The 22869-nt window shown below is 44.5% G+C and overlaps 2 protein-coding genes across 8 annotated transcripts in view; one reads left to right on the top strand and one right to left on the bottom strand.

The window, feature by feature from the left end:
- FGD6 (FYVE, RhoGEF and PH domain containing 6) overlaps window positions 1-21935 on the bottom strand; it is a 100135-nt gene extending 78200 nt beyond the window's left edge. The window contains exons 1-2 of one of the 2 annotated variants that reach the window (XM_039495664.1): window positions 21763-21935; window positions 6961-9427 (exon numbers count right to left, since the gene is read on the bottom strand). In XM_039495664.1, coding sequence (XP_039351598.1) covers window positions 6961-9427; window positions 21763-21775 — 2480 coding nt within the window. In that variant the 5' untranslated portion in view covers window positions 21776-21935. The remainder of the gene's footprint in view (window positions 1-6960; window positions 9428-21762) is intronic. The other variant, XM_039495663.1, reaches the window with a different exon arrangement.
- An 8-nt stretch (window positions 21936-21943) lies between these two features.
- The window catches only part of VEZT (vezatin, adherens junctions transmembrane protein), an 86897-nt gene continuing 85971 nt past the window's right edge, over window positions 21944-22869 (top strand). For all 6 annotated transcript variants that reach the window (XM_039495703.1, XM_039495685.1, XM_039495678.1 and 3 more), the window contains exon 1: window positions 21944-22309. In XM_039495703.1, the coding sequence (XP_039351637.1) occupies window positions 22274-22309 (36 nt within the window). In that variant the 5' untranslated portion in view covers window positions 21944-22273. The remainder of the gene's footprint in view (window positions 22310-22869) is intronic.

The following is a 22869-nucleotide window of genomic DNA, read 5'->3' as shown; positions in this document are numbered from 1 at the left end:
TATGGACTACAACTAAAAAAAAATTGATAATAATTAGCATGACAGCCTTTCAAAATATATTTTGATTATTGTATAAAGAATAAAAAATTCAGAGTGGTTCTGGTTATACTGCAGAGATCTGAGATTCTGCCTAATTTCCCTGCTCTGTCCAGCTTCCTAAAGAAGAGGTGAATCAAATACAGTAAGAGTATGCAGTAGGCAAGCAAGAATATCATAATACACTAGATTACTCCATGTGATACAGTGACAGAACATCAGATTTTTCTGAAAGATAATTAGTTTTGCAATGCAGCATGTTACAACCACCTTGTTGTGTACACTGCTCTTTCTTTTCCAGCATGTGGAATGCAGTAGATGCTACTGAGGTAGCAGGTGAAAATATGTGCAAACCGTGACAGGGTTGGGTATGTCAATGAGTCTGTTAGTTTGGGGTTTTCAAGAGAATCTCCTGGGGGTGAAAAAAAAACTAAAAAGTTTGATTTTATTAAAGTTCTGTTTTGCTTTATACTGAAGACAGTAAAGTCCTACCCAGTTGCTCTTCAGTGTGACCTTAATTGCAGGAGGTAAAGGTTGGGAGTCAAGTGGAGCCATGGAAGGCTGCTCTTGGGCAGGCATGCATCCAGCCTGACAGGTCAGAGCCAATGCTTTGGGATGACAAAATGTCATGGGAGGCCGGACAAGAATATCCTTGTAGCTCTGGGAAGATCAACTAGAATGGCACAGTTGCTAAACTCTTGCTGTCTACAAAAGCAGTCTATGGGTAGAAAGGGACGTTGTTGTATGGCACCACAGTTAGCATTACTTAGAACAGGAGCAATCCAAATGGTGGAGGGAATACCTATGCACTATAGTAGCTATTCTGAGTGTTTTAAAAACAGGCGCAGGTGAAATCCACACATCTGGCCCTTGGTTATGTTATACAGTAGAACCTCAGTTATGGACACTTCAGTGTTACGGACAACCTCCATTCCTGAGATGTTCCATAACTCTGAACAAGAGGTTACAAGACTTCAGACATGGGGGAGGGGAGGGTTTAGGGCTATAGCCACAGGGTGTGGGGGGGAATAGAGATCCGGGTGAGGTGGGGCAGGAGTTGGGGCTTCTGACTTGCGGGAGCACCGGAGCTCAGGGTTTTAGACTGCAGGGGAGTGCTGGGGCTTGGGGCTTCAGCCCCGCAGCTCCGTCCTCGACTTCACCCCATCAGGTGTGCCGGGGCTTGGGGCTCCACACAGCTCTGTTCCTGGCTTCATCCGGAGGGGATGGAGGGGAGGGGGACGCCACCGCTCAGAGCTTTAGCTACAGGTGGGACATGCTGGGGCTGAAACCGGAGCTCCTCTCATAGCTAAAGCCCCAAGCCCAGACACACACACACCCCCGCCCCAGGGCTGAAACTGGGAGCAAAGACTTGAGCCCCAGCACCCCCCTAGGGTTGCCAGGTGTCTGATTTTCGACCGGCGAGTCCAATCAAAAAAAGGAACTTGGCAGTGTCCGGTCAGATATATTGAACAGACACAAAGTCCGGTTACCGCTGGCAGGGGGGAGAAGTGGCAGTCTGTTGCCTGGCCCTGAAGCGATGGCTCCCAAGGCAGCACGCATGCACTAGGTTGGGCCACGGATGGCCCCTTTGAGGAACAGAGATGCCCTCTGTAAGGCTAAAACCGGGAGTGGAGCCGCAAGGCTGAAACCCCAAGCTATAGTGCTCCCACCCCCACCTGGAGCCCTGAGCCCTCCCCAAAGCCCCAAGGCAGTACAGTATTTGCTGGGGAGGGGGAGGGTTTTTTTTTTATAAATATATTTATTTATTTGTCTGTGCAGCTGCCTGATTACTTCTGGCTCCAGGTGGTGTCCGGTTGACCGGTAAGTCCATAACTCTCCTGTTTGTATCTTTGAGGTTCTACTGTACAACATTTTCTTTGGTTTTAAAATAGGAGAAGCAAGAGTATCTTTTCAGAGCCCAGCAAACAAGAAATCTCCGAAACTGAAACTTCTTAAAAATATTGGAAAGCTGTTCAAAACAGCCACATTTAAAACTTCTCCTGATAAGAGTTTAAACAGATTTGCAGTGTCTGTGCTATGAGACATTATCCTACACAGCCATCTTTTCAGGGAAGCCCGCTTTTTCCACCTGTGATGATGGCCTATTCAAGCGAGCTGACCATCAAATTAACATTTATTTCTGGGCCTAATCCTGCAACCCTCACTCATGTTATGTAGTCCCTATTGTTCATGTGAGTAGTCCAAATGGGCCACTCAGCACAAATAATGGTTGCAGAATCAAGCCCACAGTGAATACAAGAACATACCAAAGATGGAGTTTAACTACAAAGACAGATTTCAAACCCCAAGTAGGCAATAGCTAGCATACAATGTTTTGGTAAAGTTTCCACGAGAAGGAATCTAACCTCAGGATTCCATCAATAACAGAGTTTTAAAATTCCTAATCAGTCCTGTTCATTAACTTTATTTTCATTTATTTCTACTTCAGCATACTTTATGGTTTTCCAAACAATAATTCTAAATCAGGTCATTGGAAAAAATAAAAAGGAAAGTATGTAGTTGTACTCATGTAGAGCGCTGAAAGTTTCTCTCAAAGAGAAATCCTCCTACTAGGCAATGTGTTTCAAGGAGCAATGCAATCAGAAATTATGCTAACAATTACAGGCAGCTCTCCATTCAATCAAAATCAATTAGCAATCACGTATCATTGCAAAAGCTCAGAGGAAACATTGCCAACATATTCAGGAAACATAGTATATTAATCCACGAAAAGCTGGAGGAGCAGAATAACTGAGTCTGAAGTACAAAATAGCAGCTTTGCAACTGCAAATAAATAAATATTTTTTTAAAAAGGGGGCCCCCAAAGATGCAGGAAAGTTTAAGTCTATTTGTCTTTTGTCATATCACATATGCTTTAAGTCATACTTAATTTTCCTTTGCATCTTTAGTTTGTTTAGACTGTTGGCAAATTTCCACTCAATTTCAACTTGCTTCCAGTGAAGTTTTTGCCCTCTTTTTGGTAAAAGTCTGTTACTATAAAAAGGAGAATGACAAAAATCAAATATTTTTCTTTCACTAAGAGAAATACAAATAAGTGCTATTACTCTGAAGTAACTGAGCTGTAGTTATACACCTCCTATAGTAGCGTCAAAAGAAATGTTGCAGTGGTACTTTGGAGACACATAAAAAGCACTAGCTTTTAGTAATGCTTCAAACCTGAACACTCACTTCTTAGAAAATAGGCAGTTACTCCATTCCTTGCTTATGCTGTCTCCTGCTAATTATGGTCATTTAAAAATTGGCAGGCATTTAGAAATACAATTTCTGTCCCTCCCCTTCCCAGTCACCATTCTTCTCTCATTATATTTTAATTAAACAAAAAATGAAATGCCCTAAAAACCCAACAAAACAAAAAGCTAATGCATTCATCTTCTTTACCCTATTTAAAATGTTTTGTCCTGATTTATTAGTCTGAAAACCAATAATCTATATTAAAAAGACTCTTGCTCTTGGAACTAGATTTTCGGTATTGTTCCCATGGCAGACCATCCAAAGTCAAGTTAGCTTCGTGTATTAGTTCTAGTCATTACTTTCCTTTCTCAAGGTATCCCACAGAACATTTCAGAGACATGAATGAGTTTGACAACAGTAATGTGTGAACTGTGTAGGTAAAACACAGCAGACAATATGAATTCAGTGGTTCTCACACACTTTGGGACACTAAGGGTGTAATGAACCTAGCTCCACTCCCATTCAAGCCATTGATAAAACTTCAATGGGAGTGACAATAGGCCAACCCCTTTGAAAATCCCACTCCAGAATATTTTACTAAGAAAGCGGCTCTCCTCTTAAATAGCCTAACTACAGCACTTATCTTTTAAGAGTGCCACTGGATCTTTAATTTCCTCCTAGAAGGTTACCAAGTGAGCAGAATGTGCCTCAATGTAATCGATCATCTGAAATTAGGATAAAATTGCAAGAGCTATTAATTCTCATGGTTTGGGCATAATGGGATCAGGAAAAAATTTCTCGCATGATATAGTACCATTGGGTACATTATAAAGCAGTAGTCCCCAAACTGTGGGTCATGCCCCCACTAGGGGGGCACAGAGGAACATTTGGGAGGGGGGCACGGGCCAACTCCCACGGGGGGGGCAAGGAAGGGCCGCCACCCAGTCCAACTTCACCCTCAGCCCAGCTCCACACTGCCACCAGCCCAGCTCCAGCCACAAGCCCACTTTGCCCCCTACTCCACCCTCAGCCCAGCTTTGTCCTCATTCCCTCTCCACCCCCAGGTCAGATCCACCTCTAGCCCCAGCTCCTCCCCCATCCCTAGTTCAGCCCAAGCTTCTTTGCTGAGCCAACTGTGCAGTAATGGGGGGTGGGGGGGAGGAGGGGAAGGAGGAAGGAGTGCGACCAGATTCCATTACTGGTAAGGGGTGGGTGCAACCAGAAAAGCTTGGGCACCACTGTTATGAAGATTTTAGGCTTCTTCTAGAGCATCTGAAACTGGATACTGTTGACAGCACATAGGAATAAATGGACCCGTGATCTGTTCTGGTACATCAAGCCTTGTGTTCCTATGGTTAGGTTGTATTTGTGCTTTAGTACAGTCCCTGAGGTACAGTCCTTTCAACTTACAGGCTGTGTTTCAAAGTACAATTTCTTTTGCATTGCAGTTTTAAATTATAAAAAAGGATTGCTACTAACAAATCTCAAAGGCCAGGCTATGGAAATTTTAGGGAAAGTGGTCTAATAGAAAGGGGCAAGAGCAGGGGCGGCTCTAGACACCAGCGCGCCAAGCAGGCGCTTGGGGCGGCCGTTTCCCGGGGGGGCGGCATTTGGCTCCGGTGGAGCTCCCGCCGGCATGCCTGCGGCAGGTCCACCGGAGCCCGGGATGAGCGGACCTGCCGCAGGCATGGCTGCGGCGGGTCCCGTCTTCCCGCGGCTCCGGTTGAGCTCCCGCAGGCATGACTGCGGCAGGTCCGCTCGTCCCGGGCTCCGGTGGACCTGCCGCAGGCATGCCGGCGGGAGCTCAACCGGAGCCGCGGGAAGACGGGACCCGCCGCGGGACCGGGGAAGGGCGGCGCAGCGCTCCGCGCTGCTTGGGGCAGCCGGATTTCTAGAGCCGCCCCTGGGCAAGAGCACATGCAACGTACTAGATTTATGTAATCCAGGGTATCAGCCTGCTTGGAAGTGTTACTCTGCTCCCCTTTTCAAAGCCTTCAAGTATTCATGAATACCACAGAAAGACTAAGTGACGATGAAATACAAGAACACATAACTCTGGTTCTAATCTAACATCTAAAAAGAAGCTATGCCAAGGCAGAAGCAAGCACTTTACTTCAGTAAACAAAAATACTGTACTCAGTTTATAAAACCAATACGTGAGGGTAAATGCGTAAGATGTCACATTCAACACTATGAAGCTTAACTAGACTACTTCCCTCAATAAAGGCTCCCACCATCCTACAAAGGAAAGTAACTTGATGTAGATGAAAAGGAATTCAATGTACAAGTTTATACATCCTAAAAATGTTATAAGGATGCCATTTTAAATATTTTCTCCCCCTTTACAGCAAGCATCTCATTGCAAAACACTAAGTTCTCACACTGGTGAGACATAAAAAAAAAAGCAAAGCTGTTGTACTCTACATGTAAAATAAGAGCAGTTGTGATTGTCTTTATGAAGTTTGGTCTATACATCAGCCTTGCAGTTCATCTCAATAAGCACCCCCTTCCACCAGGGTCACATTACAAAACTATAGTGCAAGGAATTGCAAAAAGTATCTTGCTGGGCACTAAGCTACAAATAGCTACATATTCCATTCAAAATCTGAGCATGGATTTACCAAACCCTAAAACTCTACAAAAGTGAACCTTTTATTAATAAAGTCACTAAAGCATATATTTAAGCACTGTCCATCACAAAGAGAGCTTTCCATTGGACTGCTTAGCTCAGAGCATTTAAGCAAGTTCATTCTGCGACTCGGTCTTTATTTACAGGAGCTTTTCCAGATTGAATACAAGCAACAGTTAGCTATTACCATCAATTCCAGTTTAAGAATACTCTAAATTCCAAAGCAAAGTAGTTGGCTTATCTATATTTAAGTCTGATTAGACATTGGGAATGATAAAAATTCACCTTTTCCTTGATACTAAATTCTACAAGTAGATCCAAGAGTTATTTCACCAAGAAAAAATCCTTCTGGGCCACAAATTGTTACTAAATTAACATATATGAGTGAAAATACATAGGGGTATTAGAATCATAGAATCATAGATTTTAAGGTCAGAAGGGACCATTATGATGATCTAGTCTGACCTCCTGCATAATGCAGGCCACAGAATCTCACCCACCCACTCCTGTATCAAGCCTGTGTCTGACCCACTGAAGTCCTCAAAGCATGGTTTAAAGGTGCAGAGAATCTTCCAGCAAGTGACCCGTGCCCCATGCTGCCAATCTGCCCTGGAGGAAAATTTCTTCCCGACCCCAAATATGGCGATCAGCTAAACCCTGAGCATGTGGGCAAGACTCAGACAGACACACACACAAGAAAGAATTCTCTGTAGTAACTCAGATCCCACCCCACCTAACATCCCATCACAAGCCATTGGGCATATTTACCGCTAGTAGTCAAAGAGGAATTAATTGCCAAAATTAGGCTATCCCATTATATCTTCCCCTCCATAAACTTCTCAAGCTTAGTCTTGAAGCCAGATATGTCTTTTGCCCCCACTATCCCCCCTGGAAGGCTGTTCCAGAACTTCACTCCTCTGATGGTTAGAAACCTTCCTCTAATTTCAAGTCTAAACTTCCTGATAGCCAGTTTACATTGTTTTGCCAACACATAATGAAACAAGCATATTTCCTAAATTCACCATTCAAACAACAATAAAAATTTGTCTGTATCCAGCACATAGAGCTGGATCTATTTTACACACACTTTACTCCTACATTACCTGCCATGTCTTGAATGGCTGCTTGTAGGATCATATGGGTCTTCCACCTCATATACATTTGTATCATGGTCTTCCACCACACTGCTGGAATTCTGCCATTCAAAACATGGATTTTTATCAGAAGACTGAATAAAAGGCAAGTTTTCATACTCTGGAATTTCTTCATAGTGGCGCACATTCTCATATTCTGGTGGATAATCGTTTGTAAGAGAATTCAAGTGTGTTTGTGACAACTGCTTCCCTGAGAATATTTGTTCATCTAAAGACTCTAATCTTTGACTGTTTGGTATATCATGCTGACTCCTATGTCTCTGTCTTTTCTTTTGTGATGCTGGGCTACCTATTTCTGCAGAACGTGCCTTGGCAGATTTAGTTTTCCTTTCGCTTGCTAGGGATGTTACATTCCAGTTGTTACCAATACCATTCCTTTCCCCAGAGGGAAGACTAGCTATGGCACTATCCATGGACTGGCTGCCCTTGGAAAAAAATTTCTGGAAGTCACTTTTCATTATGCAAACAGACAATTTAATATTGAGAAATTTCTTTAAATTTTTTTTCTTCTGACTGTCTTTGGAAGGTTTGTCCATTCTGTCCATATCCACGGAAGATAGAGATTTAGCTCTAGGCTTGATCACAGCAATTGGAAGGTCAGAGTTTGTGGCAATGGTGGCAGTTTTTAATGATTCTGGATTGCCTGAAAATGGCAGGATAGGATGAGGTAATTTCCAGACAGGTTTCTCTGAAGAACGTTTTGGCATGTCACAGTAAGGTGACATACCTTGTTCTTTGGCCAACATATGCCTTAAATAAGTTCTTTCCAGAACACTTTCTGATTTTTTATCTTCACTGGAAACATAAGAACTTTTTTCAACAAGCTCCTCTGATGCAGCTTTTTTCAGCAGTCCAGCAGCAGGCAAGCTGTGTCTTTGAGGTTTTTTAGGAACAATCCTTGGTGAATTTTCATCTTTTACATGAATCTCTTTATCTTCTGGTTTGTGCACAGAAACATCAAGGCTACTGGAGGCAGGCAAGTGCTGATTGCAAGTCAATTTGAGCTGCTTAGGCAAACTCATGGACAGAGCACTGCTTCGTATAAGATTAGTCCTTTTGTCCACAGCAGCTAATATACTTGCGTCATCTGTCATTTCATCTGCAGGACTTGTTAAATTAAGGTCTTCATCCAAGGAAAGTTTAACATTTTCTGTCAAGAGAGAAGCTTCTTGCAGAAGCTGAGGCAAGATATTCTGTGAGGCTAATTCTTCGGTATCAGTAGATTCCTTCACCCAGTGTATTTTCTCAGCAAGATTTTGAGGCATCTCAAATGTATTAGTCTGATGCACTTTTTCTGGATGATCATTATATGAAACACTCTGACCAAGAACATTAATTTTTGCTGTTTTTTTAAAGATGTGCTCAGAAAATCCAGCAGAATCACTCTTTGAATTAATTGGTTCTCTTGTTCCTTCCCCAGAAGTATCTATACCATCTTGACGGACTAGACATGCAGCACGCGGCTTTCTCGGTTTTGGAACTGGAAGCACTTTTGAGCTGGGTGTTGAACATGCTCCAGAAGAAGGTGGAGTTTTATCATTTCCTTTCATACAGACTCCACCTGGAAATGTAATATCACTATTTACATTGACATTTTCTAGGGTTTCTTGGTCCAATGAGCAATAGCAATTGTGGTTGCTTTCAGTAAGACTGGAACAAGTTTCAGACATGTGAATTTCATCAGCATCTCTCTTATTGTGGTTCTTTTGTGGCTTGCCTGTAGCTTCCCCAGACCCAGATAACTGCACAAGATCTGTAAACTCTATTTTAACTTCATTGTTAGAACTACTACTATCATCCCTTTCAAGTTTATCTGGACACTTGTCCCTCAAAGGGCTGCTATTAGGGAATATACTCTGTGTCAGAACATCTTTGAGGGTCCCTTCCAGAAGGCTGGCCTTTAAAACTACCCGATTTCTATTTGCCACTTTTTCACTATGACTGTCCTGTATTGTCCTACCTTTTATAGATGGTGCAATTTGTTCACCTATCTTGATATTCTCTAAGTTCTCAAAGCGTTCAAAAATTATTTGAGTTTTACATGTGCTCTCCCCATTTCCAAGCTTATGGATGCATTCAAAATTGCTAGAACACATTGGTATAATGTAAGCAGTATCCTCAGTGCTTTCTGCAGAGTCTCCATTTTTATAATTCAGGTGGTCTAGCGTTTCAGAAGAATTTCCTTTGTGTTCTTCTAGGCTTTTGGTGTTTTTTCTTAAAGATGATGGAGGTCTAACTTCAGGAACAGATGAACTCTTGAGAACCTTTGGTTTTGGTGCTATTGCTGGTTTAGTTTTCTTTGTTGTTTGTATAACACCAGCAAACACAACATCTGGCTTAGGTGCAACAGGGGGAGGTGATGCCTTGTGTCCTACCACAAATTTTGGTTTTGGGGCCACTGGTGGCTTCTTAATTTCTAGAAAGGAAAAAACAAAAATTTTAATCATTATGAACCTACAAAACAACTTATCTTGCATTACAGTACTTTTAAAAGATTCAACTTTTTATAACATTTAAACTATTCAATTATTTACACTATTTCACTTTACCGTCACCTTACTTTTTTTATACTAGCATTTCTTCCTTTTAGTAGAAACACTCAAGTAGTTTAAGGGGGAAAACTTAGGTTTTCTAAAACAAGGGTTCTTCAAAACCTAAAGCCTGTTAGAAATGTTTATCTAAAAATATTCACAAAGTACTTAAAAAGGATGATTTGCTTGCCAGAACACTGAAGGGTGATGAGAACTAAAGTCTACTAGCCTAGTTTTGCAGTTTATGTGGAGCATCATAAAAAAGTACTTAAAGCATAAAATAGGGAAAATTAAAGTAGACAAACTTTTATTGTAATATCAATTAATTCTATTATTACAATCTTCAATAATAAATCAATAACCCCCCTTCACCTTCAATATGCAGCTATTTAACTTAACTATGTTCTTTCCCTCTCTATTTTTGCAGAAACATCTACTAATGGGAATCTGCCACTACAACCAGTTATAAGAATTGGGTTCTGAAGAGTGAAGTTTGGATGATAACTGATTCTCTAGCAGTTAAGCGCATTCCAAGATAGGAAGTACAATGAGGATATACAATGTCTTACTGAATTTTCCATCCCAAGGCATGTTATTTTCTATCAATTGGAAGCTGTCACCATGATTACGGCTTATGATCCACCTGACACTACTAGAAATCACACTTTTTTTTTTTTTTTTAAGTATTCACTGATAGGACATTTTAATACATGCAGGAGATTACTCATAACATTTCGAAATCTAAAAAGATATCCCACCATCAGGGCGTGGCTACACTTGTGAGTTAGAGTGCATTAAAGCAGCCCAGTGCACTCTAACTCATGACGCATCCACACTGGCAAGGCACGTAGAGCGCTCTGACTCCGTAGCTAGAGCGCTCCTGGTAATCCACCTCGGCAAGTGGAATAACATTTGATGCGCCCCCGCTGGAGTGCCACAGCGCCGGTGTGAACGCCCTGGTCTGTTAATGCTCTCTGATCGGCCTCCAGAAGTGTCCCACAATGCTCGTTCTAGCCACTCTGGTCATCAGTTTGAACTCTACTGCCCTGCCCTCAGGTGACCAAACCATTTCCCTTTAAATTCTCTGGGAATTTTGAAGATCCCCTTCCTGTTTGCTCAGCCCGGTGTGGACTGCTATCAGCAAATCTTTCCAGGTGACAATGCCTCCACGTGCCAGGCGATCCCCAGTATGGAGCAATGGCGAGGTGCTGGACCTCATCAGTGTTTGGGGGGAGGAAGCTGTCCAGTCCCAGCTATAGGAATTATGATACCTTTGGGCAGATATCAAGGGACATGACAGAAAGGGGCCATGACCGGGAAACACTGCAGTGCAGGGTTAAAGCGAAGGAGCTGCGGAATGCCTACCGCAAAGCCCGCAAGGCAAACAGCTGCTCCCGTGCTGCCCCCGCAACCTGCCGTTTTTACAGAGAAGGACACGATACTTGGGGGCGACCCCACCGCCTCTCTGAGTACCACCATGGACACTTCAGAGCCCAGTTCAACAAGGCAGGAGGAGGAGGAGCAGCAAAGCAGGAGCGAGGGTGTCGAGGTGGAGGAAGACACCCTGGAATCCCTAGATGGATGCAGCCAGGAGCTGTTCTCAAGCCAGGAGGAAGGTAGCCAGTCGCGGCGGCTGGTGCTTAGGGAAGGACAAACACCAGAGGAGGTTCCCGGTAAGCGGCTTTTATTTTGGGAAGGAAGTTATTCAGTGTGGGCTGTTGGGGCGAGGAGTGTTAGGGCTGCATGCATGCCTAGATGCAGAATAGGGCGTTGATGTGCTCTCTCACATCGCGGTAACCGGCCTCAGTGATCTCTTCAAAGGTCTCAGCCAGAACTTGGGCAATGTGCATGCGCAGGTTTCTTGGGAGAGCCACTGTGGTCCTTGTCCCAGTCAGGCTAACATGTCCGTGCCACTGTGCCGTGAGGGGCGGGTGGGCACCATTGCCGCACACAAGCAAGCTGCATATGGGCCAGAGCAGAAGCCGCATTGTAGTAGAAGACCCTCCCTTGCTTCCCAGGTCACCCTCAGCAGCGAGATATCTTCCAGGATGAACTCCTGTGGAAAGTGTGGGGACGCTGTTCAGCCCTGCAGCTGTTGGCTCTCCCCAACGCACAGAAACCCAGAGGACGGTACAGCCATGAAACAAATCAGTCCCCCTGGACCCTGTGCTTTCTCACCATTTTGGGGCTCCCGGGGGTTATGTGCGCTTACTTTGGGACGGGCAAATTATGTTATTTTGCAGACTGTGCCTGCCCTCCGTAAGTACGGGGGAATCATTGCTCTGTCTGGTGTGAACAATGCTGCCTCTGTTAAGTGTTGCATTTTGCCTTTACAGATGCAACCTTGAGATCTCAGCCGTCGGGGTTATCACCGGCCGAGAGACTGCAAAGACTCAGGAAGAGGCCACGTAGAAGCAAGGAAGACATGCTGCATGAAGTAATGCAGCAGTCACTTAATGGGAATCTAAAAGTGCAGGAGCGGATGGAGAGTGAAAGGAGCATCCGCTAGCAGAATGAGGAGCGCCGGCACAAAAGCGCGGCGCTCCGGCAGCAAAGTACGGATCGGCTGATAAGCATCATGGAGCGCCAAGCGGAATCTATCCAGGCGCTCATAGCCATGCAGGTGGAGCACTACTGCACCCACCTCCCACTGCAGCACTTGTCCCAAAACTCTTTCCCTTGTGCCCCCATGTCACCTCCAACCCACTTTCCCCAACATTCAGGGTCTTATTGCCACCACCCAACCCTGAAAACTACAACTCTTATCCTCTGCACTCAACCCACATCACCATGCAGTATAGCCATCCTGAAGTGCAGCACTCACTGCACAGCACTCCAGACAGGAAGGCTGAGTATGATAACAGGACATATGCAAACCTGTGATTGTACCGTTCCCTACCCCAACCCCTTGCCCTTTCTGTTTCCCAAGCAGTTGTGTTTCTTTTCAATAAATTGATTTTTTGGCTTTGAAAACATTCTTTATCATTGCATAAAGTAAAAGATACCTTAGCCCAGGAAAGCAACAAACACTGCAAGTCAGCATAGCAAACACAGATTCCTACTAACATTGGAACCACTACACTTCACTCCTGTGCAGGGCACCAGACATTACAGGTGAATTTCAGCCTCAAATTGCTCCCTCAAGGCATCCCTAATCCTTGCAGCCCCACGCTAGGCCCCTCTAATAGCCCTGTTCTCTGGCTGTTCAAATTCAGCATCCAGATGTTGAACCTCTGAGGTCCATGCCTGAGTGAATCTTTCACCCTTCCCTTCACAAATGTTATGGAGGGTACAACACCGGGGGGGGGGGGGGGGGAAGGGAGGGGATATAACCGCAGGGATGCTGTCATCGGCCAGGTCCAGCTTCCCATGCAGAGAGCACCAGTGGCCCTTTAAATGGCCAAAAGCACACTCCACAATCATTCTGCACCAGCTCGGCCTGTTATTGAACCGCTCCTTGCTACTGTCAAGGCTCCCTGTGTAGGGTTTCATGAGCCACGGCATTAAAGGGTAAGCGGTGTCTCCAAGGATCACAATGGGCATTTCGACTTCACCTACGGTGATCTTCTGGTCTGGGAACAAAGTCCCGGCTTGCAGCTTCCTGAACAGGCCAGTGTTCCGAAAGATGCGTGCATCATGCACCTTTCCGGGCCAGCCTGCGTTAATGTCAATTAAACTCCCATGGTAACCCACAAGCGCCTCGAGAACCATAGAGAAATACCCCTTCCGATTAACGTACTCGGAGGCTAGGTGGGCTGGTGCCAAAATTAGAATATGCGTCCCATCTATCGCCCCTCGGCAGTTAGGGAAACCCGTTTGTGCAAAGCCAGCCACAATGTCATGCACGTTACCCAGAGTCACGGTTCTTCTGAGCAGGATGCGATTAATGGCCCTGCAAACTTGCATCAACACGATTCCAACGGTCGACTTTCCCACTCCAAACTGGTTCACGACCGATGGGTAGCTGTCTGGAGTTGCCAGCTTCCAGACTGCAATAGCCACCCGCTTATCCACCGGCAGGGCAGCTCTCAATCTCATGTCCTTGCACCGCAGGGTGGGGGCGAGCTCAGCACACAGTCCCATGAAAGTGGCTTTTCTCATCCGAAAGTTCTGCAGCCACTGCTCATCATCCCAGACTTGCACGACGATGTGATCCCACCACTCAGTGCTTGTTTCCTGAGCCCAAAAGCAGCATTCCACGGTGGTGAGCATATCCGCGAATGCCACAAGCAATCTCTTATCATATGCTTTACACGAATCGATATCATCGTCAGAGTCTTCACTGTCAGTTTGGATCTTAAGGAGTAACTCAACTGCCAAACGTGACGTGCTGGCGAGACTCGTCAACGTATTCCTCAGCAGTTTGGGTTCCATTCCCACAGACCAAAAGGAAAGACAGAGCGTGCAGCACAAAAAATGTTGAAAGATGGCACCAAATGTGGGCGGAAGCAGAGGGATTGCTGGGATGTGAACCGATGCATCATGGGGCATTGGGACAGGACCCAGAATGCCCTGCATCCCCCGCCCCCTTCCCACAAGCCACAGCGCCAGATGGGAAGAGGTGCTCTGTGGGATAGCTGCCCATAATGCATCGCTCCCAATGCTGCTGCAAGTGCCTCAAATGTGGCCACGCCAGTGCGCTTGCAGCTGTCAGTGTGGACAGACTGCAGCGCTTTCCCTACTGTGCTCTATGAAGGCTGGTTTAACTCAAAGCGCTCTACATCTGCAAGTGTAGCCATGCCCTCAGTAACATGTGCTGATACATGCTGCATATCTGAAGAGATCATTTGGCCCACTGTCAAGAAATTACAATATTGTTACAAAACCATGAGGTGCTTCCATTTTTAATGCTAAACTATAAATCCCTGCCTTACTCTAGAAAAGTGAGAAAGAAGACTAAGTGTTAGGCTCTGTCTATACTACAGTTTATGTCAGCATAATTTATGTAGCTTAGGCGCATGAATAAATCACCCCTCAAAGTGACATAAGTTACCCTGACATAAGCTCCGGTGTAGACAGCACTATGTCGGCAGAAGAGCTTCTCCCACCAATACAGCTACTGCCAGGGGTGGAGTAGTTAAACTGACAGGAGAGCTTTCTCCCATCGGCTTAGATTGGCTACATTAGAGCTTACAGCAGTGCAGCTGCACCGCTGTAGCCGTGCTCCTTGAAGTAGAAAATGCCATCTACTGAGAGACTCAGAGGGAAGGATTTCTATAAAACTGTGCTAGTGCTCAGTCTAAAGGAGACAGAGAAAGGCAGATAACTCCTGCCATAAAAACAGGAAAGCCATGTGTTTTTCTGGGCTGTGAATCACTATAGCTAAGCCTAGACTGCCTCTTCTCAGCCCCAAAACTCAGCAATCCCTGCTGTGAGGAATCATTTTATTGATCCCATTAGTGAGGGGTCAAAGCTGACCTGTGAGGCTCAATACAGAAGTGAGTTGCCAAGTGAACTCAGAATAGGCAGAGGAAAGGCTAGCAGGGGGGTTTCTAAAGAAACGTGCAGGAATATTTTCAAGATGTACAGCTCTACATACACAACAAAGATGACCAGCAGCAGAACAGTTATGACCTGCAGAGGATGTGACATTTTCTGTATCCGTTTCCTGCCTGAAAATAGAGACTTCCTCTGCATGAATTGCAAGTTGATGGCTGTGCTGCAGGAAAAGATCTGAGGTCTGGGAGGTCAGAAAAAACATTGGACAACCAGATTTGGGCAGCACCACCCTACGCCCAAATACAGAACAAAATGGTTTCAAGGAAGTTGAAAAGAACGGAAGACAGAGAGGAGGCTTGGCAGTTTGTGGCACAGTGAGGAAAGAGAAGCAGGAGACAGTCTGCAGAGACAGAAGCAGGACAATCTGTAACCACTAGAGAAAATAGGACCAAGAGAAATTCACTAGTTACAAGCATTTGGTGCAGCAGTGCAAAGAACACACTGAAATATTCAGCTGGAGGCAAGAAACAGGGGTCTCTCACAGGACACACCTGAGGACTAATGCTCAGCCCGATCCTTGGAAACATCGGGCATGAATGAAGACCACAGAAAATCCAAAGAAGATAGACAATCCTCACCAGAGACTCAGTGTTAAGGTGGTGGATGAAACATTCTTCAGTGGATAAAAGGACAGCAGGACTGAGTACCATCTTTCTAGAGCGAAGAAAACACATCATTGAAAGGCTGGACGGGTTTATGAAGATGATGGGCAAGGATCCATTGGTTATGTTACACACTGGCACGAATGACACTGCCTCAGAAGAGACTTGACAGATCATCAAGAGCTGAAGGAAAGGAAAGTATCAGTGATCTTCTCAGGGATTCTTCCTGTTCCACAAGTGAGATAGACAGCAGAAGATAATGGAAGGAAACTGGTGACTTTGTAAGTGATGAGAAGTAGAAGGCTTTGGTTTTGTGGAACATTGAGCCATCTTCTGTTGGGCAAGGAGGATGCATGGCATGGTCCATCTACAACTCAACAGAAGAGGAACCAATCTTCTGGGTAGTAGACTAGCTAGTGTAGCATGGAGGAGAGGAGCAACAGAAGAGGTAAACACAGTACATATGCTTAAACATCAAACTTAAGGTAGCACAATGTAAAGAACCAAAGCATTAAGGTAAAGAAAAAATTCAATTGCCTATGTAACAATGCTAGAATCCTGGATAATAAACAAAAAAAGTGTTAGAAATATTCATTTATTAAAAGAAATTTGATACATTTGGCATTGCTGAAACCTGGTGGGATGATTCGCATGACTGGAATGTTACAGTCACTGATACACCTTGCTTTGGAAAGAATTGGCAGAAGAGGACAGGCGAGTTTTAACTCTACATTAAAGATACCATTATCTGCTTCAGAGTTACTGACAATTTAAAAGAACACCACCAGGAATGTTTATGGATCAATGTGCTAACGGGTAAATCACAAGACTGGGTATGGATGGAGGGTTTGCGACAAACCACCAACTCAGACAAGGGAACAGAACAAGCAGCTCCTTAAACATTTATCTGTAACATGTAGAATGAAATTCCCCATGATAATCCAATTTTCCCATCTGGGGGACACATTGAAGATCTTATGTTGCCAATGGTAAACAACTTTGGAATTGCCAAAAATTATTGATAACTTTCTAATGCAATAAATACTCAGGGTAATTCTAATTCTATTAGATGTCTTTCTGATGAATAAAGATAAATTAATCAATGACTAAAAACTGACAGTTTTCCAAGTGCAAGTGATCACAATCTAATTTCATTTGCCATGTGCAAACAGAATATAAAACAAGTCACATATATTTGATACGGTCAATTTCTCAAATCTGAGAATAATTCTGAGAAAAATAAATTTGGAAGAAATATGTGAACATAAAAATGTGAATGATAACTGGGAAGTGTTTAAATATGATTTATTAACAATGCCACAGTTATGCAAGAAAGCTTTTTTGGTTAAAAAAACATTTAAGGCATCAATAAAAATTAAAAAGATATATAACAAATGGATTGCTTGGTAAGGTGGTCTCATTTGAAGAGCATGCTTTTTAACACCACCAAATGCAAGGACATACATCTAGTTCACACTTGTAAAATGAGGTACTTTATCCTGGACTCTGAAAAGGGACTTGGAGGCTATGATAGACAACCAATTATACTTGAGCTCCCAGTCCAATGCTGCAGCTGAGAAGGCAAACAGTCTTCAAATTTATAAATTGGAGAATATCAAGCAGGAGTAGGGAGCTGGGATTACCTCCTCATACAGCATTAGTTAGACTGTTAGCAGAACACCACCTCCAGCTCTACAGTCTACATTTTAGAAAAGGATGGTAAAAAATTGGAAAGGGTTCAGAAAAGAGCTTCAGAAACGATCTGAGATCTGGAAAACATGCTTTACAGTTAGAGACTTAAGAAGCTCAATCTATTTAGTTTGTACAAGAGAAATTCTTCAATTGCCTATGTAACAACGCAATTCTATCACTCTTAGTTATGTAGAGCAGAACTTCACTCCACAAGCAGACTTACTGAAACCCTTAGGCACTACTCTTGGAGTAATATACTTCACGACTGGGGTGGGAGAATTTAGCATACAATAAAAACCTCACTATGAAATACTCCAGTTCCTACAAAGTAGGAAGGAAGAGAGATTATTATTGCTATTTCTATTTCTGTATATTTAGGAGGCACTCAGACGCTATGGTGGAGGTCAATATTATACTTAGGTCACCAAATAGATTCCAAATTATTTTAAAAGCCATACATACCCCTACCCCAATATAACGCTGTCCTTGGGAGCCAAAAAAATCTTACCATGTTATAGGTGAAACCGTGTTATATTGAACTTACTTTGATTCGCCGGAGCGTGCAGCCCCACCCTCCCCCGGAGCACTGCTTTACCACATTATATCCGAATTCGTGTTATATTGGGGTAGAGGTGTAGTGATTTTAATGACAAAGGCCATTCCAGCCTGAGTAATGTCTTAAATCATTTATTTTAAGCCAGTAAATCTTCAGCATCGGTTTTGTACCTACAGAAAATTAGGTGTGAAATTAAAATAAAAATTCAAAAGAAGTGTTCTATGTACATGATCTAATTTCTTTTTTCCCCCCAGCCTGAAATAGTAGTGTTTTTTCCTCCATGTTTTGTTTTATGCTTATGTAGAGGCTGTGATTTTTCAGGTGTCCAAATGTTATAAACTAAACAAAATCGGAAGTGAGTCATAACATCCCGGAAGATAACATATGTAGCTTTTAAAATGGAAGGAAAGAAATTAGTTTTCTAGCAGCTGGATTTTATAAAATAAGCTAAACAAATTCCAAAAGGAAAACATTAATTAAAACCTTCAGTTTGTTTAGTGATCTGCTGAAGGAAAACAGGAAAGTTGGGATAACTTTAAAGTGAATACAAGAGAAATGAATAGAGAACCTAACAAGCTCTTTGAGTCAGATGTTGTCGAGATAAAGCTGAGTAAATATAACGTGACTTGACATGTTTTAAGGTTAAAAGGACACTAAACCCTGTAGGCCTCAGTTTTTCAGCCCTTAAAAGTAATAAATTTTGATAGGAAAAGTCATGTTGGTTTTGTTTCTACTGCAATTCCACACACACACACAGAGACACACAATTTCCGTGCTAATAAATAAATCTACTCTTTCACTGCCATGATCAAACCAAATCTCAAACTTCCAACTTGCGCCTTCCCTCTCTTACATAAAATTCATGCATATTCACATTTAAGCACTTATTCTTTGCTGAAGAAACAGTGTCATTAACCCAGGTACCTTGTTTGAGTTTTTTCTTTCTTTTAAAACAAAGCATACACATGCTACTCCAAACAAGGACTGAGTGAGCAAGGTGATATAGCTGATAAATGCACAATGTGCTACATAAGCGCATGTAGCTGTAAAACAGAAACTGTGATTTTTAGTGTGATCACTGCAATAAGGAAATTCTTGTTTGAAACTAATTTTCAACAACAATCATTTAAACGTCTCTTTTAATACTGACTAAACACAGTATTTTATAAACAAATTAATAGATAACCATATATGGATCACTTCACCCATCACTGAAATACAACTAACACTGGAGTTAAATTCAATGACATAACACTACACCAAAACAATTTAGTACAGGAAACAAAAAAGAATACAGTGGCATAGGTGCTGGAACTAGGGGTGCGGGGGGTGTTGCAGCACCCCCTGGCTTGAAGTGGTTTCCATTATATACAGGGTTTTTACAGTTTGGTTCAATAGCTCTCAGCACCCCCACTATAAAAATTGTTCCAGCACCTCTGTACAGTAGCAAACTGAACATGGATTGAATATCTCAAAAGGCAGAATGTAAACTGAAATTTGGACAGGTGGTCAAGGTATACATTTCTTGCACACACACACAAAAAGCCAGATCTGTAACGACTATTAGTGGTTGGAACCACCTCCAAAACACAGTTCTGCTGGCAGTACAGTGGCTCATTCAGAGAAGAAGTCCACATACAGAGACACTTATTCCTGCATTTCCTAGGTGTTTCAACCTATTCCTAGCAGAATTAAGAAGTGACAAGAATCAGTACGGATGGGTTCTCTATCAAACTACTTCATTTTGAAGATGCATTAAAATGACACCCAAGGGACACACTCAAAGCACTGGGAAGCTATCTGGCATTCTGGATCTTAGTACTATATCAAATTTTACTTCAACAGTCAAGCTCTGATCTCACGAGCACCCCGTAATACAATTTTTTTATTTGCCCAGCTCTTTAACTCTCAGAAAAAAATACAAGGCAAGGAACTCTAGTCCCAGAAATATTAGTAACTTGAACACATTAGTCAGTGGTTAAATATACATACTCTCCAGCTTTATTTATTAATTCACCAGCTCTAAATAGAGTCACTTAGGAATCTATTAGGCAAACAATGTATTACAAGTAATTAAAAATTGGGAACACAATAAATAGGGTAGAAATTTGTGTTCATAAGTGATTTTTTATTTTTAAACAGGCATGATTAAGTATAGGACCATTAGATTGCCCTTGTTTAGCTAAGCAGTTCTATATGCTAGAGCTAGTCTCTTGAGCAATTCTGAAAAGTGCAATAAATTGGTTACTGTTTGTTTAAATGTGTGTGTGTTGTGTTTTGTTTTTTTTTAAAAAAACACACGAATTAAATTAGATCCTGTAGAACCACATTTTTTCCCCAAACAGGAAACATCTTGTTGTTTAAGGTTTTCATTGTATTTAACTGCTGCCCTCAAAAAGTCCCATAAAGCAGTTCATCAGCATAATTTATACTTAATTTTATTCAATGGAAAAAACAGCTCTCATGCATGTTGGTTCATGCAGGCACAAGAAAGGAAGCCTACTAATCTAACAGATGGGCCAACAAAAGTACTGACAATGCTTCTTTATATGACCAAACCACCAAAAAAAACCTGAGTAACTCCCTAAAATACAGGAAGCTTTCTTGTTTTAAACCAAGCATTTGCTTTGCATCTTTCTTAGCCATAATATTGACAATAATACTTAAAAGAAAAAAAGAATACAAATGTAGGTGAGGTCAAGCTAAGAGTTTATAATGAATGCTCCTCACTATGTATGCCTGCATATGAGTGATCAAGCTGGTAAGACAGGGTAGAGTTCTTGAGGTAAAACTGACTGTAGATGTCAATTAACATTAGCAACTGTGTTAAGGTTATACAAAGTGATAACAGAACATACAGATGAACATTTATTTTAGAGTGAAGAATGGATATTTGGAATTGCTTTGTCACAAGAAAAAAGAATTTAAGAATGTGGTGGTGTTTTCTCTACACTTTAAAAATAAAATAAATTTAAGGGAACTGGTCTGATTATAAAAGACATTTTGCCATGGGGCACAATATTCTTAATGGTGACAAATGACAATAACCAGAGTTCAGCAAGATGCTTTTATTATATGTTACTATAACTATGACCAATAAAGATAGTCTACAAAAGATCAACCAATATTTTTCAAAGTACGGGGTTCTACTACAGATGTATATACTTTGAAGGAAGTGAGAAGTATGAAACTGTCACTACAATGTAACTAGAGAATAAGTGTTTATTTTTTAACTTTGCGGAACCAAGGACATGATTTATCCAGAGAAGATTAAAATCCAAAGGAAGACAATGATTTCTCTTGGCAACAGCATCTCCACTCACAGCCTTGCCTCTGTACGCCTCATTGTCCTCTCAGGCAACAGAGAGGAAAGAATCGTCCCTTGGAATCGTTTTCAGCGGAACAAATTCCCAGCCCTGGCTCCCTACGCGCTAAGGAAGCAGCGTTTGCAAACCAGAGGGAGCAGGCAGGGAGCGCAAAGGCAAAATCAAGCTAGTCGGGGGGCAGCAGAGCCGCGCTATTGGCTACCGTAGTCCATAAGCAACTTTCCCAACTATGTCAGTCGCACGCAGAGCGAGGGGAATGTAACGTCCCAGAGAGAGAAGCCAGCCCGGGGGCGCGGGCTGCAGAGACCCACTCGCGCAGGACAGCCGGAAAGGCTTCTCGGGAAACGCGCAGACCCCCTCGCTGCACTTACTAAAGGGGCGTAGGGGGGGGGCGGAGGTTTCCTTGTCTCTGGGCGCCTTTGAGGAACTGCAGAGTCCCGTCCCGCGGCTGTGCCTCGGGGGCTGGGCAGGCAGCGCTCCGCAGCAAGGAGAAAAGTCACCAGCAACCCCCCCCCCAAACTTCGCCCCCTTCCCTGAGCACCTACCGGCTGAGCTCATGGTGCCACCCACGCGCCTCTCCTGCCGCCGCCGCGCCCCTTAAGCCATGGCCCCCCGCACAGCTGAGGCGGACAAGCCCATTGTGCCGCCGTGCTACTGCCGCCAGGCGCCCCCCGGCCGCTCCTCCATCAGCTCCCGCAGCTCCTCTCCGACTGAGCCCCGAGCTGCGGCACCGCCGCGCAGCTTGCACAGCCCTGAGCCGCGGGCTGGGCGGAACAGCGCGCCCTAGCGGCCGCGAGCCGACAGCGCGGGATCACCGGGCAACGTTCCAAAGGCCGGGCTCTCTCCTGCCCCACCCAACGCCACAGGGAACCCGACGGGCTCCGCCAATCAGCGCAGCCCACCCCAGCGCCCCACCTTCCCGGAAGCGGGCGCCCGCGCTGGCTGCTGGGAGTTGTAGTTTTCCGTGACCGTGGGCTCGAGCGGGTGGGGAGCCGTCGCCGGGGGCTGGTCGGACTCGGTTTCCCACAGTGCCCGGGGCGGGTGTCATGGCGAAGGATGACACCGGAGTTTGACGAAGAAGTGGTGTTTGAGGTGGGTGCGAGGCGGCTCCGAGGGCCGGGCCCTGGCTCCCCCGTGCCGCTGGGCTTCGGCTGCGCTGGCGGCCCCCGGGGATGGGCCTGTGGGGTGGGGCCTGCGGGCTGTGAGTGGGTACCGGCGGGCAGCCCAGGGATGGTCAGACTGGGCTCGCCTGGCTGGAGCGCCCCGGGTCAGGGCATGGGGGGTCGGCGGGGGCTGGCATGGTGGGACCCAGTGTGGGGTGAGACCGGGGCTCGCCTGGCTGGAGCGCCCCGGGGCAGGGCATGGGGGGTGGGCGGGGGCTGGCATGGTGGGACCCAGTGTGGGGTGAGACCGGGGCTCGGCTGGCTGGAGCGCCCGGGTCAGTGCATGGGGTGGGCGGGGCTGGCATGGTGGGACCCAGTGTGGGGTGAGACCGGGGCCTGCCTGGCTGGAGCGCCCCGGGTCAGGGCATGGGGGGTGGGCGGGGGGTGGCATGGTGGGACCCAGTGTGGGGTGAGACCGGGGCTGGGGGGTGGGCGGGGATTGGCACCACCACTGGTTGGGACCCAGGTGTAATGCAGCCTAAGAATGAT

The sequence above is a fragment of the Mauremys reevesii genome, linkage group 1, assembly GCF_016161935.1.
Source record: "Mauremys reevesii isolate NIE-2019 linkage group 1, ASM1616193v1, whole genome shotgun sequence".
In the NCBI taxonomy this organism is placed as follows: Eukaryota; Metazoa; Chordata; order Testudines; family Geoemydidae; genus Mauremys; species Mauremys reevesii.
The sequence above is the reverse complement of the archived record's forward strand: the minus strand, read 5'-3'. Positions and strand labels throughout refer to the sequence as shown.